This window comes from Pipistrellus kuhlii, unplaced genomic scaffold (genome assembly GCF_014108245.1).
Source record: "Pipistrellus kuhlii isolate mPipKuh1 unplaced genomic scaffold, mPipKuh1.p scaffold_m20_p_1, whole genome shotgun sequence".
In the NCBI taxonomy this organism is placed as follows: domain Eukaryota; kingdom Metazoa; phylum Chordata; class Mammalia; order Chiroptera; family Vespertilionidae; genus Pipistrellus; species Pipistrellus kuhlii.
In genome coordinates, this window is record NW_023425404.1 from 177,558,783 (window position 1) to 177,576,062 (window position 17,280).

Below are 17,280 nucleotides of genomic sequence, written 5' to 3' on the forward strand. Positions count from 1 at the left end.
CCTCACAGACCAAAACTCTCCGTGCTCTTTAACATTTAACACTGGAAACTGAGAGGAGACCTTCCCTCTACGAGCATGTAGAAGCTTGTGTGACACTATGCGGGTCACCCACAAAGTCACAATCCAGCACTGGCTGAAATGCTTTTTGTAGTTAATGTGGGTGAGTATGTAGGGACCATGAAGGAAAGGAAGTGGAACTTTATTATGTTAGAGAATTATTTATACCATAGAAGGAGAGAGAGAAATAAAGCAGACAAAGAACAATAAAAAAAAAAGAGAGAAAAAAGAAAGAGAATTACTGCAGGCCAATAGTGGATGACCCAGTAATTTGTATTACCCCCAAACAAAATGAATGGCACTATAAAATTATCATATGCAACATGTTTATGGCCAGTCTAATAAAGATTAAGCAGGTTTCCATTTCCTGCTGAAGAGAAGATAAATCAGCGGGGCCAGATGTCTCGCAACCAAGCAAGATAACACAAGAATTCAATTTTTACTTGCTTAACTATGATTTTTATGACTCTTAAAATACAGATTTGAGTTCATAAAACAGTAAAGGTTATAGCCATCTGCTCGGTTCCAGAATAGATCAAAATGCGGAGGGTGACTCTATGCGCAGGAAGAATTTCATAAGTGTGAAGAATCTAAAGGCAGAATAGGGTGATTTATTTTCATGCCTTTATGTGACAGTCATTTATGCCAGGCATAAAAGAATTGATAATAAAACATATGCAGATAAACATTTGCTCCATCTTGGCACAAACTCTCCCTGCCTGAACCATCCTCCCTCCCTTGCCATCCCCTGCACACCTTTCCTTCTCCCACCCTGCCTTTGTCTAGTGAAGTCCAACCCTGGTTTAATTGATACCTCCTCAGGGAAGTCACATTGGATCTCCCAAATTAGGTCAAGTCCCCTTATTACACATCCTCATAATACAAGTCTCTCTTTGTGGCAATTATTATACTCTTGCTATTTAAAATATATTTTTTATCCTTAACCCAGGATATGTTTTTATTGATTTTAGGGAAAGAGGAAGGGGAGAGGGAGAGAGAGAGAGAGAGAGAGAGAGAGAGAGAGAGAGAGAGAGAGAGAGATCAGTTGCCTCCAGTATGAGTCCTGACTGGGGATTGAACCAGAAACCTAGGTATGTGCCCTGATCAGGAATTGAACCTGAAACAATTTGATTTATGGGATGACCTCCAACCAACCGAGCCACTCTGCCAGGGCTATTTGATGTTTTTGTGTTATTATTTGATTAGAGGCCCAGTATGCATTCAAAGGAAATTAATTAAAAGAAATATTTTAGAGGTTGGGGAGGGACCACTGGAAGGCTCCAGGATGTGTCCGGCACATCTTGCCCAGTCCCAATTGGCCAGACCCCAGCAGCATGCTAACCTACCGGTCAGAGCGTCTGCCCCCTGGTGGTCAGTGAGCATCATAGTGATTGGTTGAACAGTGGAATGGTTGGACACTTAGCATATTAGGCTTTTACATATATAAATTGATGTCTCTCCCATGAGCCAGGTAGCTCATTGAGGTCAGGAACACTATCTTATAGTACTCATCACTACATCCCAGCTCATAGCATAGTGTATATAAGGGCACATAATAAGTGCCCAATAAATATTTATCAAGTAAATACAACTCTACACTGACTATGTTGAAAGAATGGCTGCCACAAAGACCTAAATATTTCCTCCCCTAAATTATAACTTTTGATAATGTCTATTCAAAATAATGAAAGGAAAATGGTTAAACACTTCATCAGTTTCATTCCTTGGAGTATTAAGGATATTTGCTGTGTGAATGAACCAGAAACTGAGTCAATGGCTCAGAATATTGGCAGCTGTCTGTTGAATGACTTTCCCCACCCCTTTTTAGCTGTTAATTCTAGATAATTTTGCAGTAATTTATTTTTCCATCCTCATTTGATTTTCACACTGGCCAGATTTGGAGCAAATGAGTAGTTTTAGGACCACTGTTAATAGTAACAAACGAAGCTTTGTACATAGTAGGGAGTTGGTGTCTGAAATAATGGAAATCTATTTTAAGTTACCATAATTGGATCTATTAGCCTTGAAAAGCTACCAGCTATCTTGGGCTTGCACAAAAGTGCCAATATTTTTATGTGATGAAAAGGTTAGAATGATGTATGGCAGTATTAAAGTTCTGCATAGCAATAAGGATAAATCATTAAGACTGGAAGGCTTTTTGAAGCCAGATTAGAGAAATGAATAAGAATTGCTAAACCATCTGAAAATTTCCACATCTGTCTTGATCACAGTCATCTGCTAAGATTAACTTGAGTTCCATGTATTTTTTTGAGAAGCTCTTATGATGAAACCTAGTACTTTGCGGGTAACAGTTTAGACATTTATTGCCACTGCCTCCAAGACGGGTCATGGTTGAATCTCCCGAAGTATGAAGGAGAGGGACACAGCGAAATCATTGTTTCCAAGGTTAGCTCTCCTCCCCCCTCTCCTGTTGAACACTACTAAATATGCGGGTCCTACTAAATTCTGAGCAGACCTCTTGAGTGGGCTTTAGAAAATGCTGGTAAAAATATTCTGTTTTGCACTTCATAGAGCTTTCTATTTTTCAAAATACTTCAAAATACACCTTTATTACCTCATGTCACCCTTCCCTTTATTTTCTTCCTTTAAGCCTGCACTAGCTTTGCTGAAGTCACAAGGAAATGATCTCAGTATAGTTCAGGGGCCAGTAACCACTGCCGACCTTTTACAGGAAACCTGTGGGGTGAGGGCGGGGCCCTGCCAGGATAGGCTGCTAGGCTGCTTGGCTGCTGTAGCCTACGGGCCACGAAGCCACACAGGTGCCTCCTGTAGGTGAGTTTACCTGATCCTGTGCCTCCCTTCAGGCCTGTGGGCTCAGCCTCCTGCAATGGTAGTACACAAAGAAGGATCCCTTGTGTAATCCCGATATCTATCTATCTATCTATCTATCTATCTATCTATCTATCATCTATCTATCTATCATCTATCTAAAATAGAGAAATATGCTAATTAAGGGGGGTGCTGTAACAGGTCGACCAGATACGAGGAGGTTGCATGCGCAGCGTGGGGGTGAGGGAGAGGGTGGCAGGGGCCTAGCACACCTGCGCTGGGGGAGGGCCTGATCAGCAGTGGCTGTGGCTGCTTCCAGGGCCGGAGAGGGAGGCAGGCTAGACAAGTGACTCGAGGGTGGGCGGTGCCTCATGATTTTGAATTGTGCACTGGGCTCCTAGTAGGTTTATAAAACCAGAGGGCCACCGTATTAATTCACAAAGAGTAATTCCAGTGAGAGAAACATGACCCAAAACACGTATGTTCTCTCTCCTTAGATAGAACCACCTGGGAAGTCAAATCACAGCCAACACTTGTTTGGCAGGTCTTGGAATGGTTTCCTCTGCCAACACACATCGAGGGGGTCTTCTCCCCCAGTTTAGGGGTAGCCTGATGGCTCACATGACACAGCACTTTTTTTTTTTCTAAATATATTTTATTGATTTTGTATAGAGAGGAAGGGAGAGAGATAGAGAGTTAGAAACATCAATGAGATAGAGTCATCAGTCAGCTGCCTCTTGCACGCCCCCTACTGGGGATAGGCCCACAACCAAGGTACATGCCCTTGACCGGAATCGAACCCGGGATTTTTCAGTCCCCAAGCCGACGCTCTATCCATTGAGCCAAACCGGTTTCAGCATGACACAGCACTTTTTTTTAAAATAAATTTTTATTGTTCATATTATTACAAATGTTCCTTCCCCCCCCCCCCCCATTGCTCTCCTCCACCAGGTTCCCACCCCACCCCCTGCCTTTTCCCCACCCCCCATTGTCCTCATCCATAGGTGCACAGTTTATGTTCAGTCTCTTCCCACATCCCCCTCTCCCCTTTTCCCCAAGAATCGTCAGTTCACTCCCCTTCCATACCTCTGATTCTATTATATTCACCAGTTAATATTGTTCATCAGAGTTTTTTTTTTAATTTCCTTGGCTTTTAGATTCACTTGTTGATAGTTACGTATTTGTTGTTCATAATTTTTCTATTTATTTACTTTCTCTTCCAAAAGAACCCCCTTCAGCAATTCATATAATTCTGGTTTGGTGGTGATGAACTCCTTTAGCTTTTTTTTTTATTTGTGAAGCTCTTTATCTGGCCTTCCATTCTGAGTGATAGGTTTGCTGGGTAGATTATCTTTGGCTGTAGGTTCTTCCTATTCATCACCTTGACTATTTCTTGTCATTCCAGTCTTGCCTGCATGGTTTCTGTTGAGAAATCAGCTGACAATCGTATAGGTACTCCTTTATAGGTAACTACCTGCTTTGCTCTTGCTTCTTTTAATATTCTCTCTTTGTCTTTTGCTCTTGGAATTTTAAATATGATGTGTCTTGGTGTGGTCCTCTTTGGATTCCTTTTGTTTGGAGTTCTGTGCGCTTCCTGGACTTGTAGGTCTAATTCTTTCACCAGGTGGGGGAAGTTTTCTGTCACTATTTCTTTCAGTATGTTTTTGATATCTTGCTCTCTCTCATCTTCTGGGACCCCCATAATTCTGATGTTGGTTCACTTGAAGTTGTCCCAGAGGTTTCTTACATTATCTTCAATTTTCTGGATTCTCTTGACTTCTAGCTTCTGTGGAGGAGTGTCTTCTGGCTCTTTATGTTCCAAATCTTTGACTTGATTCTTGCGATCTTCCCTTCTGTTTTTAGGACTCTGTATAATATTTTTTATTTCAGACAATGTATTCTTTATTTCTTGTTGATTCCTTATCATTTCTTGTTGATTCCTTATTAATTCTAGTTGATCCCTTTTCATATCCTCATAGGTCTTATCGACCTTTTCTAGGAAATTCTTGAAAAACCTTATAAGGGTAGATTTGAACTCTATATCCAGTCACTTTTTGTCCTCCATTTCTTTCGTTTGTGATCTATTTTGTTGTCTCAGCATTTTCGCAGTTTCCCTGATGGGGCAGGGTTTCAGGGTGGATCCTACCGGCTTGGCTTCCGTCAGTCACGCCCTATGCGGCTCCTGAGTCCTTCAGTACTCGCTGCAAGCCCCTCCAAGACTGAGGTGCCTTCAATTTTCGCCTGCTACCAAACAGTCTAGGCTCTCCCCCAATGAGCCCGGAACTGGGGTTCAGTTCAGTAGGAAGTGAAGTTGGAGGTGGCGTTCAGAGCAGTCCGGAGCTTTTGTCTCCTTCTGGCCAGGGCAATCCCGCGGCACATCCAACCATTCCTTCTCTGTGCGCAATGTGCACGCCTCCGGGACCTCCTTTTGCCGCTCCCCCAAGGTTCCGCCTTATAGCCCAGCTTCCTCTGTATGAGCCTGGGTCCCTGGGGTCTGGCCTAGAACTGGGGTTCAGAGCAGTCGGAACTGGGGCCCAGCACAGTTGAAGCTTTTATTTCCTTCCTGCTAGGGAACGCCAGCCAGGCACTCAGCCGCCCCGCCCTTCCTCTCCGGTTCAGTCCTCTCCTCGCATGCCGAGTGTCTCCGTACCTTAGGCTTTTCCAGCTCCTCCGCTCTTCCTTCTGGTTTTCTCCTTGCTTCTTGTTGTAGAATTTCCAGTCAGTTGACTTACCTGTAGTTCTGGGTAATGTCCATTTTATATTTTAGTTGTATTTTATTGAAACTCTTGTCTGTGGCTGCGGCTAGGTGTTTACCTGTGCAGCCATCTTGGATTCTCCCAACACAGCACTTTTAACACTTAACAAGCTTTAGCCTGGGGATCATTTCTGAAGATGACTTCTCGTGTTTTCTCTCTGATTGTGGGTTGATTTGATAGATTAACTCTCAGAGGGCAGTCTTATCCCCAAATTCCTAGATGACTGCTATATTGCTTCTAACCACACCCCTTTATTAAGAAAAATGAAGCACAGAAAAGTTAAGTGACATTCAGTCCTTCAATACATCTTTACTGAAGACCCATCACGTGTCATGCTCTAAGGTGGCTTCTTGCATAAAATACAATCTTTGTACACAGAAGGCAGACATACAAGCAATTACAGCAAAACTGGATAAATTCACAATTGGGGAAATAAAGGTCACAGAGGATCATATATTGCATGGGCACCTAACCCTACTTACTACTCCCCCCCCCCTTTTTTTTTAATTTTTAAGCTATTTTGGCTTTCCAATGTAATAATCAAGTAAAAATATTGTCGAACAAGTAGTTTTTGAGATAAGAGTATAAAACATTGATGGGGAAAATTTGCTTAGCAGCTAAGAGAGCCTGATAGGATGAGGAAGCTTTAGATATATCTTCGCTGTGGGAGATGGGCCTTGTCTTTGGCAGGAAAACCATCAGGAGCAAAGGGAACAGAACATCTTGCCAGTTTTTCTTAGTCTGTGGGAGTAAAAAAATCACCTTGGAAGGATGAGTTGAGGTGAGATATCAGATGTCACTGATATAAAAAACTTTTTAAACGTGATAGAAATCTTAAAAAAATAATGACCAGAGGGCAACCTGGACATTGTCAAGGGCAGGGTGATAGAGGCTTTATCCGGGAACATAAGGCATAGAGTTTTACTTTTAATCAAAGTTTCTACTGCTAGAAATCCTTTTTATTCACTAGATTCAGCCAGGTCAAAAACTCCAACTGGGGTTCTTTTCGATGTTTTAGGCTCTTCTGAGGTTCCTGAAAAAAGTCAAAGAAATGCTTGGTTCAGAGATTTGACAAATTCATAAAAAGACTTCTGTGAAGTTTTAAAGTATGTCTGACTGCTTCTACTGCCTTAACTGGTGCTGCTGAATTAATATTATTCAAAAGCAGCTCCATTTCCCAGGGTAGAACAAGAAAAGTTCCACCTGTTTTAACAACTATTCTGAAGAAGTTATTAAAATCACACATATCTTACTTTTTGCCCTTTTTATCAATTTTTCAGAAGTTTTGCTATAGCATATGAGTTACATGACCCTGGCTACTAGAAGAGACAGAGGATAATGCCGCACTAGAGAGTTACTTTAGACATCATTTTACAGGCGTTCTACAGTAAAAATATGGTTATACCATAATATAAAATATTAGCAAACCAAATGAATAAGCAACTGGTGAGCAGTTTGGCTTTCCAATTGAAAGGGCTCTGCTAATTTTCTTCAATAATTATTAAGTTTAATGAATAAGCTCTTTGGATACTTTAACCTAATTGTATAAACAATTATTTGCATAGTAAGTTCATTATGAAGCTTTAAGGTGCATCAGAAGCCACTTGGATGTCTGTAAACAGACTATCGAAGTTAACATGTACAAGCCCTTCGAGCCAGCAGTTCTATTTCTAGGAATTTGTCCTGTAGAGAGAAATGACTTATGTCCAATGTTTATTGCTAGTGTGTTCACAATGTCAAAAGATTAGACACAATCTACATAGAAGGCTGTTTAAAAAAAACGATGAGCCGGGACCGGTTTGGCTCAGTGGATAGAGCGTCGGCCTGCGGACTAAAAGGTCCTGGGTCCGGTCAAGGGCATGTACCTTGGTTGCGGGCACATTCCCAGCAGGGGGTGTACAAGAGGCAGCTGATAGATGATTCTCTCTCACTGATGTTTCTAACTCTCTATCCCTCTCTCTTCCTCTCTGTGAAAAATCAATAAAATATATTTAAAAATAAATAAATAAATAAATAAATAAATAAATAAAGACACTATGATAGATGGATTCTGTGGAATACCAGGGAGTTGTAAAAAGGAATGAGAAAGGTCTTAATGTGGAAAGTTCTCTAAAATATATCCTTAAGTACACGTGTGGATAGTAGGCTACCAAGTTGTATAAAGAGTGACAAAATACATCATTTACAGCAACCTGGATGGAATTGGAGAACATCATGCTGAGTGAAATAAGCCAATCAATGAAAGAGAAACACCACATGACCTCACTCATTTGTGGATAATAAAGAGCATTATAAACTGATGAACCAAAAGATAGATATAGAGACAGTATATCAACAAGTAGACTGTCAAATTACAGCGGGGAGGGGAGGAAGATCTGGGGGAGATAATAGATTAACCGAAGGACTTTTATACATGCATATAAGTACAACCAATGGACACAAAACTCTGGGGAGGGAGGGGATGTGTGGGAGGGAGGGAGGGGGGCAAAAAAAAAAAGTGACAAAATAATATACATATGTATAAAAGTATAAATCTATCTATCTATCTATCTATCTATCTATTCATCCATTTATCTATCATCTATTAATACACAAAAAACAAATAAGCTTGGTTGCCAGTGGCAGAGCAAGGGAAGTATGTGATGCCATGGGAAGTGATTATCTGGGATAAGGGGTAAGAGGGAGACATTTAACTGAATGTCCTTCTTTCATAGTTTAAAAACTTCTAATCATGTGAATGTATTATTTATTTAGAAAATTAAATCCAGAAATTAAGTTTTTCCTATTGAAAATTTTCTCTAATAAATGTATTGTTTATTTAGAAAATTAAATTCAGAAATTAAGTTTTTCCTATTGAAAAATTTCTCTAATAAATGTATTATTTATTTAGAAAATTAAATCAAAAAATTAAGTTTTTCATATTGAAAATTTTCTCTAATGAAAACAATAAAAATTCCCAGAGAAGAGTTAAAAATATTTCTATTTTGGGAAACTATACCAGTTTTAATCATCTCCTTAAACATATACTTGATTACATGTAAATCCTTCTTTAAAAAAATATATTTTATTGATTTTTTACAGAGAGGAATAGAGAGTTGGAAACATCTATCAGCTGTCTCCTGCACACCTCCCACTGGGGATGTGCCCACAACCAAGGTACATGCCCTTGACTGGAATTGAACCTATGATCCTTCAGTCCAGAGACAGACATTCTATCCACTGAGCCAAATTGGTCAGGGCTAAATCCTCCTGTTTGATTTCTCTTTTTAGAAGAGAAATCTTTTTAAGAAGCAATTATCTGCTTCTCTACATTACAGGTAACCTCATTTCCATCCATGTTCAGGGCTTTGTATAAAAAGCAGAGGCATCTGTGAAGCAAAAATCACATGTACTCTGCAGGACTAAGTTTCAATATAAAAAACTAGAAAAGCAAGACTGCAGACCTCAGTGGAATAAAAGAGACACCATTATGCCAGGGACATGATATTTCATCTTCTGCTTTGAAATCAGCTGAAGATAATATTAGAAGAATTTGATAGAGTCAGAGTAAAGAAAGACAGATTAGAATTCATCTAGTTTGTAACTGCTTCTTGGTAAAACTGTCTCTGAAATAAAGGATGTCATTAATATTCTTCTGAAGGACGTATTTCAATAACATACGATAGAAGGACATGATTGCAGTCAGTTTCCAAACTAAAATTCTTTTCTTGCTACTTGACATTGTACTTAAAACATTTTCTCTCTACTTTGCTCCTTAACTATGGTTTAGGTCTTGTCCCCAGAAAGTGGGAGCAGAAGAATAGAAAGAAACAGAGTTGATAGAAATGGGTCAAAGGTGTCAGAGTTGTAGGCAGGAAATTTAGTGAATGGTGGAAGTGGCCAAAATTCTTTCTAGATGGAGGGCTTGGTTCTCCTATGCATTAGGAAACACTGTGTCTATGTTTGCATTGCTTTGCATTAAATACACATGAAAACTGTTCTCCTTCTTAAACAGCAGGGACCAAGCAGAGGCTGCCCTCCACTCAGGTCAAGGTGCTGCTTTCTCCAATACCAGAGCTAGACGTTCCTTCCACAACCCATCAGCATGAGTAGTATACACAGTGAGTCATGATTCTGCTTTATTGACGATTTGAATTTATTCATTACTAGAGGCCTGATGCACGAAATTCATGCAAGAGTAGGCCCTCACAGCCCTGGCTGCCTTGGCCCTTGCAGTCGCCCCAGCTTCATCCAGAAGGTCGTCTGGACAGTTGTTTCTTTGTTCAGCCACTCAGTCAATTTGCATATTATGCTTTTATTATTAGAGGTAAATGTGAAGAGATCCAAGGAAGTAGAGTATACTTCAAACTACGTTTCTATTTGAGAGTAGGAGATAGAAAGTGATGAACTTGCAAAACCAGCTCACATGAATTCAATGACATGAAATAAAAGTACTTGTTTCTCCAAGGTGTAGGAAGGACCAGTAAACTAATCTCTTAGTCTGTTAACCAACATGTGCCTCTGAGCTGTCAGTTCATACCTTGGTACAGTTTCCTGGGGTTGAGTCATAATTTCAGCAGGCCAATCATTGTGTCAGTTGGAGCATGAGAAAAGAGAATGTGAATTTATAAAGAACTGTCCACTGGTCCTCAATTACTGAGACTAAAGACTTCTCTAAATTTAACATCTAATCATCTAGATTATTGTACATTGCTTCCCATCTATTTGAATTCAAAACTGTGGTCAGAAGTGTCTTAGAAATCCCCCCCCCCCCCCCCCCGCTCATTCAACAAATATTTATTAAGTAGCTGTTCTGTTAAAGGCAAAATTGGTAGCCATTGTAGGAGGTATAAAAATTGTAACAGGGAAGAGGAGGGACACTAGCATTTATTTGTTGTGTTCTTTTATGCTTGGTGGTGGTAGGCTAAATCATTTACTCTTCATAATCCTTGGGTAGTTATTAGTAAAGGTCCCAATAGGAAACTATTGATATACTCAAATAATTTGTGGAGAGTTTAATAAAGGGTTTATTAAAGTAGGAAAATAAAAAAGGAGAATGTGACACCATAGGACTAATAAGTGAGGATACTGCTCCTGTCTCTAAGATTAAAGGAACCCAGAGAGACACACACAGAGGCAGACACACATGCACACATACACACAGGTGGAGTATGTGCAGAGGGCTGCCCAACAGGAGCTGTGACCTTTGGTCAGGGGATACAACAACCTGTGGTTGCCATGAGAGAGAAAATAAATACCCCAGCTTGGCTGTTCTCCCTTTACTCAGTGTACTTCCCACTGGTCACACTGAACCAGAGCCAGGGGATGCTGACACCAGATGGAGGCAGTTTCTATAGATTGACCACCCAGAGTACCAAGCAGGTTGGGAGAAAGTAAAGAGCAGATCTGAAAAGATGACTAAAGGGATCCGGCACAGGTGGCTGCTAGGATGTTTCTCAGCATCTAGGAGGGTTCAGGAATCTGGAGAAAGACTGCAAGTAAATTAATAAAGAGATTAGATATGAAATATAAATTTGGAATACATGGGGGAATCAGAGGAGACCTAATTTCAGTAATCAAGTTCTCTGAATCTCTGGACCCCTAGCTTTTTATTAACACAAATTGGCCTAAGGCAAAGCAGATATACAAATCAAAGGTAAGGTTTGGTATACAGTAGGCATTGTCAGATTGGGGGAACTGCCTTCAGCTGTGCCAGTAGCAGGCAATAATATATGCAGATGTTCAGCCCTGCTGAAGCCTCAAGATTTATCAACCTTTTGATGAAATTTTTGCATTTTATTATGCCCTGCTGGAACTAGCTTTCAGCAGGTGGCTCAATACATCAAACTGGAAACTAAGTGCCAAGGATACGTTTGCATTCAAGACTAGAGAGAGGCTGGTCTCAGTAGTTGGATCTTAGTGTAATCATGGTTTGCTGTTGGCTCAGAAATTTCTACATAGACTATAATGTAATCATATAATTGTTTTAATGGAATATTACTGGATATTTTTATGCCTGATACTTCTCATTCTGGCCCTTATTCTGGGATGCTCAACCTGGTGAATTCCCTTTGTTCATTCACCAAATGCTTGTGCCAGGAATTATCATGCTCATTGGCAAAAATAACATTCAGTCAGTGGAGGAATCAGATTAGGGAACCTTTAATTCCAATAGTGTCAAATAACGTGATAGAGGCATTTATGGGGAACTTGGGAGCATAATGGAAAGATTTTGCATTCAGAGGATATGTTGCCTAGCATTTAATAAATGCTCAATAGTTATTTTTTTGAGTGAATGATTAAGGCCTAGTTCCTATGTCTCTCTACTAGAATCATGGACTGTTATAACTAAAAGAAACTTGTGTGAACACTCACAGAAGTGGAGAGTAGCCCAAACATACTGTAGTGGCAAAGGCTGGAGAAAAACCCTAGTTTCCTGAGTCTTAGGCTGATAACTTTGTTTACCACACTGTCTTCTTGGACATAATGGAGGCTCCATTGCATAACATAGGATTGGAAAAGAGCCCTTAAGCAGTGACTCTAGGAGGATTTTAGTGTTCTTATAAGATGCACATTAGATAAATGGTTTTAAATTTGTTTTCTACTAGTTTTCTTCAGGTAATACTTAACATTTTTGTGTGATTAATATTTGTCTTTTTTTCTTCTTCTTCTTAATCTTTAGAAAAACATCCTCTGAAATCCTCTGAACAAGATGGACAAATTCCTTTTGAAGAATATTCATAATTTTATTTTGGGAATGAGTTAACTGATAAAGCCATGAGTCCAGTCGAGGATGCACAATAGGAAATAGCAGCTTGGTTGATGCAAACTAGCTCAGGAGCACTCATGGGACACATGAGATCAAAGAAATGAGAGGGTGTTTTTTTGTTTGTTTGTTTGTTTTTTTGTTTTTAGGAAACCATTATGAGTCATGGAAACAAGCTGACGAAACCCATGGAAATAGCAAGAGAATGCTTACTCTTCTACGAATATCTATCATCACACAGCTTAGGGTGCCCCAAGATTTTGATTTTGAGGAATCAAAAACAGGGTCAGGCTTTTCTCTCCGTGGCTCAGGGTGCACATTCTGATTTGATGGGTTTTTCGCGGCAGATGGATTGTTTCTCTTTGGCAAGTCACTTCAAAGCGCCTGGGTTATTTGTTTCTACATTTGTTTAGATTTATAAATCTTGCCTTTGAAATACCCTCTGTGGCACTGAGAATGTTTCAAAAAAATGCAAAGATACTAAAATACAATGAATTGAAGTAAAACTTAAGTGAAACTTCAATGTTTAAATTTAAGGGCAAAATGTCCTCTGATTCCTTTGGCTTTCGTATATTTTTATAGATATCATTCATGTCGGGATTAATTACAGTGATTAATTATAAGAAAAGCACATAGAGATAATAGGGCAGTTCTTATAATTGAAAATTATAAAATTATCCTTCTAGAGTTAAGGTGCAATTTAATCACCTGGCATCATTATTTGGTTAAAATTGCTTAGCTGCGTAGAATTCCAGATGTGGAAATTCTGCTAGTCTCACTTTTTCTTGTCTGTGAAGCCCTGATTAACAGGTGATTCAGGTTCAGGTCTAGAATATTCAGCAGGAGTTTAGGGGGTGTCCCAGTTCATGAGGAATGGATATTATACAATTTCTGAGAAGCCAAGGTATTGTTTCCTTGCACATCCTCTATTATGTTCAGATGAATGACTTGGAAATTAATGGGAGCTTGGCTTACCAAAGGCGTCAAGTTCTGCTAAATTGTGCCAGCTTTCTGGAAGTTAATCTCACTTATTTATTCAAATAATAGACTTTAACAGATACTCTGAAGCATTCAAAAATAGTGTTGGTCTGTTCTCTGCCCACAAAGTTTACAGTGTGGTGGAGGGGATAGATATTATACTACTGGTTATAATACTAGACACAATACGGTAAGATAAGTGTGTCATTTGCAGGCCCCAGGCTTCCTGCTGAGAATTCACAGGCCATTAGAATCTGTTAGAGTCTATTCTCTTTTCTGTCTACATCTTTCTTAAGAATCTCCAGCTGTTGATGCTATTCTGATGAAAGGCGATTTTAGGATGAGTGAAAGTAAGTTATTACATTTTAAAAATCTAAATAAGGGATGTTATCATTGCCCCAGAGGTATGACAACCAAAAGACACATTAAAAAAATAAATCTCTGTGAACTAGAAATCCTGTAGTTCAGTAAAGACAGGGTAGTGATCCAGAGACATGGAAGCATGCCACAAATTGATGATTCTCAGAAGGTGGTGGTGGGGGGGGAGGGGGGAGGGGGGGCGGGAAGAGGTTAACCAAAGAACTTGTGTGCATATATGCATAACCCAAGGACATAGACAACAGTGTGTTAAAGACCTGAGGAGGGGTTGGGAGTAGGGAGGAAGAGGTCAACGGGGGATGAAAAGGAGACATCTGTACTACTTTCAACAATAAAGATAAATTAAAAAAAGAAAGAAGCTTCTGTGATTTCAGGACAGGATGAAGTGTGCATGCACAAACGAAGAAAACAGAACATTTTGGCAGAAAAAAAAAATGATACTTCATAAATCTTCCAGAAGAGTTATTTTCTACCCTCCCCAAGTTAAAGATATTATCAGAAGAAAATATGGAGACAATATTGCTGCTTCTAAATAGAAGAATATCATTCTTTGAATTATTAGTTAAGATACTTTCATCTACAATAACAGCAGGCCTTAGTCAACATACCTTACATGATAAGAAGTGTTATTATTTTATCTAACAGAAATTCTGAGTAGTGGTTCCAGGGTTAGTTAACTCAAGAACTCATATCATCCATCATCCAAGTTCTTTCCTCTTTCCTCTGCCATCTTCAGCTTGTTGGCTTTTGTCTTCAGGCTTCTCCTGTCACCATTTCAATGAGCTATTGTATTAAATGTTAGTACCACAGCAGCAACAATCATCACATCCTTATACCAGAAAGTCCTTGTTAAGAGCAAAGAAACCTTGACACCCAGCACATGTTTTCTCGTGTCGGAGCATCTGGGTCACAGACCCACTCTTAAACCAACCACTGATGGTAGAATGAGACCCTCAGGATGTGAAGGATCAAGAATTTACCTGCTTCTTAAAGAGGGAAGAGGAGCTGACCATCAGAATGAAGACAGAGCTTTATAAACATGGCAGAAGGCTCTTCCTCAGTTCCAAGGAGATGTGCAGAGAAAAACCGATTAGAAACAAAACACAGGCTTGTGTTCTCCCCATAACAACCTTTGAGGTGTGCTAGGCTGTCCCTCAAGCAAGTGGCCCAGCATTTTGTCATGGTGTCTGCAATGTTGTCATGGGGCCATTATCTCTCTCGAATGATACACCGATTTTCAGATGGGAAAAGCCCATCTATTTTCACATAGAAAAATGATATCAGTATGTGATATCCATGAAGGCAGACACAAGTTTTGTATAAAGAGCTGCACAGTAGTCATTACCTTTCTCTCATTACCTACACTAATTGCTTCTTTGGGAATTATGTCTCACCCATTGAATGATGTCTTCTTGATGGGACTGTAAATCGACTTTCTTGCCTACCAGCCAAGGAGTGGCAGGTGACCTGAGGTGCACCCATTTGACCCTCTATTTTTGATTTATGGATGCAGTGATGTGAGGGTGGAAAAAAGGATTGGAGCTTATTCATTCCAGCAGCAGAGTCCTGTGGTTTCCACTTTTAAATATCCCAACATACCCGCTCCGGCCACCAAACCACCTTGTTTCTGAGCCTGGTTCTCCAGGCTTCCATTTGATTCTCTGAGCTACCAGTAATGTCTTTGTAAAAAAAGATCTTTTTCCTGCTTAAGTTTCCTGAATTGGTTTCTGATGACAGATGGATACAAAATCTATTTTATTTCCTAAAGTCATAGGATTTCTCAGCTGTAATAAACCTTATCAATCATCTGGCTCAACCTCATTTTATAGCCAAAGAAATGGAAGCCCCAGGGGTTGGGGGTTTTAGCCAAGATCACATCACAGGGCTCATCAGTAGCAGAACTTTGTGTTTTTGTGTTTTTTTTTTTTTTTTTTAAATAAGTTTTTATTGTTCATATTATTACAAATGTTCCTTCCTCCCCCCCCACCCCCATCATTGCTCTCCTCCACCAGGTTCCCACCCCACCCTCCGCCCCCTCCCCTCTCCCCACCGTCCTCATCCATAGGTGCACAGTTTATGCTCAGTCTCTTCCCATGCCCCCCTCTCCCCTTTTCCCCAAGAATCATCAGTTCACTCCCCTTCCATACCTCCGATTCTACTATATTCAACAGTTAATATTGTTCATCAGATTTTTTTAATTTCCTTGGTTTTTAGATTCACTTGTTGATAGTTATGTATTTGTTGTTCATAATTTTTATCTTTGTTTACTTTCTCTTCTGAAAGAACCCCCTTCAGCAATTCATATAATTCTGGTTTGGCGGTGATGAACTCCTTTAGCTTTTTTTTTTTATTAGTGAAGCTCTTTATCTGGCCTTCGATTCTGAGTGAAAGCTTTGCTGTGTAGATTATTTTTGGCTGTAGGTTCTTGTTATTCATCACCTTGAATATTTCTTGCCATTCCCTTCTGGCCTGCATGGTTTCTGTTGAGAAGTCAGCTGACAATCGTATAGGTGCTCCTTTATAGGTTACTACCTTCTTTGCTCTTGCTTCTTTTAATATTCTCTCTGTCTTTTGCTCTTGGAATTTTAATAATGATGTGTCTTGGTGTGGTCCTCTTTGGATTCCTTTTGTTTGGAGTTCTGTGCGCTTCCTAGACTTGTAAGTCTAATTCTTTCACCAGGTGGGGGAAGTTTTCTGTCACTATTTCTTTCAGTATATTTTCGATATCTTGCTCTCTCTCATCTTCTGGGACCCCCATAATTCTGATGTTGGTTCACTTGGAGTTGTCCCAGAGGTTTCTTACATTATCTTCAATTTTCTGGATTCTCTTGACTTCTAGCTTCTGTGGAGGAGTGTCTTCTGGCTCTTTATGTTCCAAATCTTTGACTTGATTCTTGTGATCTTCCCTTCTGTTTTTAGGACTCTGTAAAATATTTTTTATTTCAGACAATGTATTCTTTATTTCTTGTTGATCCCTTATCATTTCTTGTTGATCCCTTATCATTTCTTGTTGACTCCTTATTAATTCTAGTTGATTTCTTTTCATGTCCTCATAGGTCTTATCCATCTTTTCTAGGAAATTCTTGAAAAACCTTATAAGCGTAGATTTGAACTCTATATTCAGACGCTTTTTGTCCTCCATTTCTTTCGTTTGTGATCTATTTTGTTGTCGCATTTCACAGTTACAGATGGGACGGGGTTTCAGGGTGGAGCCTGCAGCTTTGGCTTCCGTCAGCCCCGCCCTATGCGAGTCCTTCAGTGCTCGCTGCTGGTGCCTCTGAGAGAAAGGTGCCCTCTATTTTCGCCTGCTGCCAAACAGTCTATGCTCTCCCACAATGAGCCCGGTATTGGGGTTCAGTTCAGTTGGAAGTGGAGTTGGAGGTGGCGTTCAGAGCAGTCTGGAGCCCCAGTCTCCTTCCTGTCAGGGCAATCCCAAGGCACAGCCGACTGTTGCTTCTCTGCATGCAGTGTGCGCGCCTCCAGGACCTCCTTTCTCCGCTCCCCGGGGTTCCACCTTACAGCCCGGCTCCCTATGGCTGAGCCTGAGTCCCTGGGGTCTGGCCTAGAACTGGGGTT

The 17,280-nt window shown here is 40.1% G+C and overlaps 1 protein-coding gene across 1 annotated transcript in view; it reads left to right on the top strand.

Moving 5' to 3' along the window:
* Positions 1–9,697, top strand: part of TMEM156 (transmembrane protein 156) — a 35,917-nt gene extending 26,220 nt beyond the window's left edge. The window contains 3 exon segments of the mRNA XM_045581879.1: positions 2,669–2,710; positions 2,713–2,846; positions 9,598–9,697. Coding sequence (XP_045437835.1) covers positions 2,669–2,710; positions 2,713–2,846; positions 9,598–9,691 — 270 coding nt within the window. The 3' untranslated portion in view covers positions 9,692–9,697.
* Positions 9,698–17,280: the final 7,583 nt, after the last annotated feature.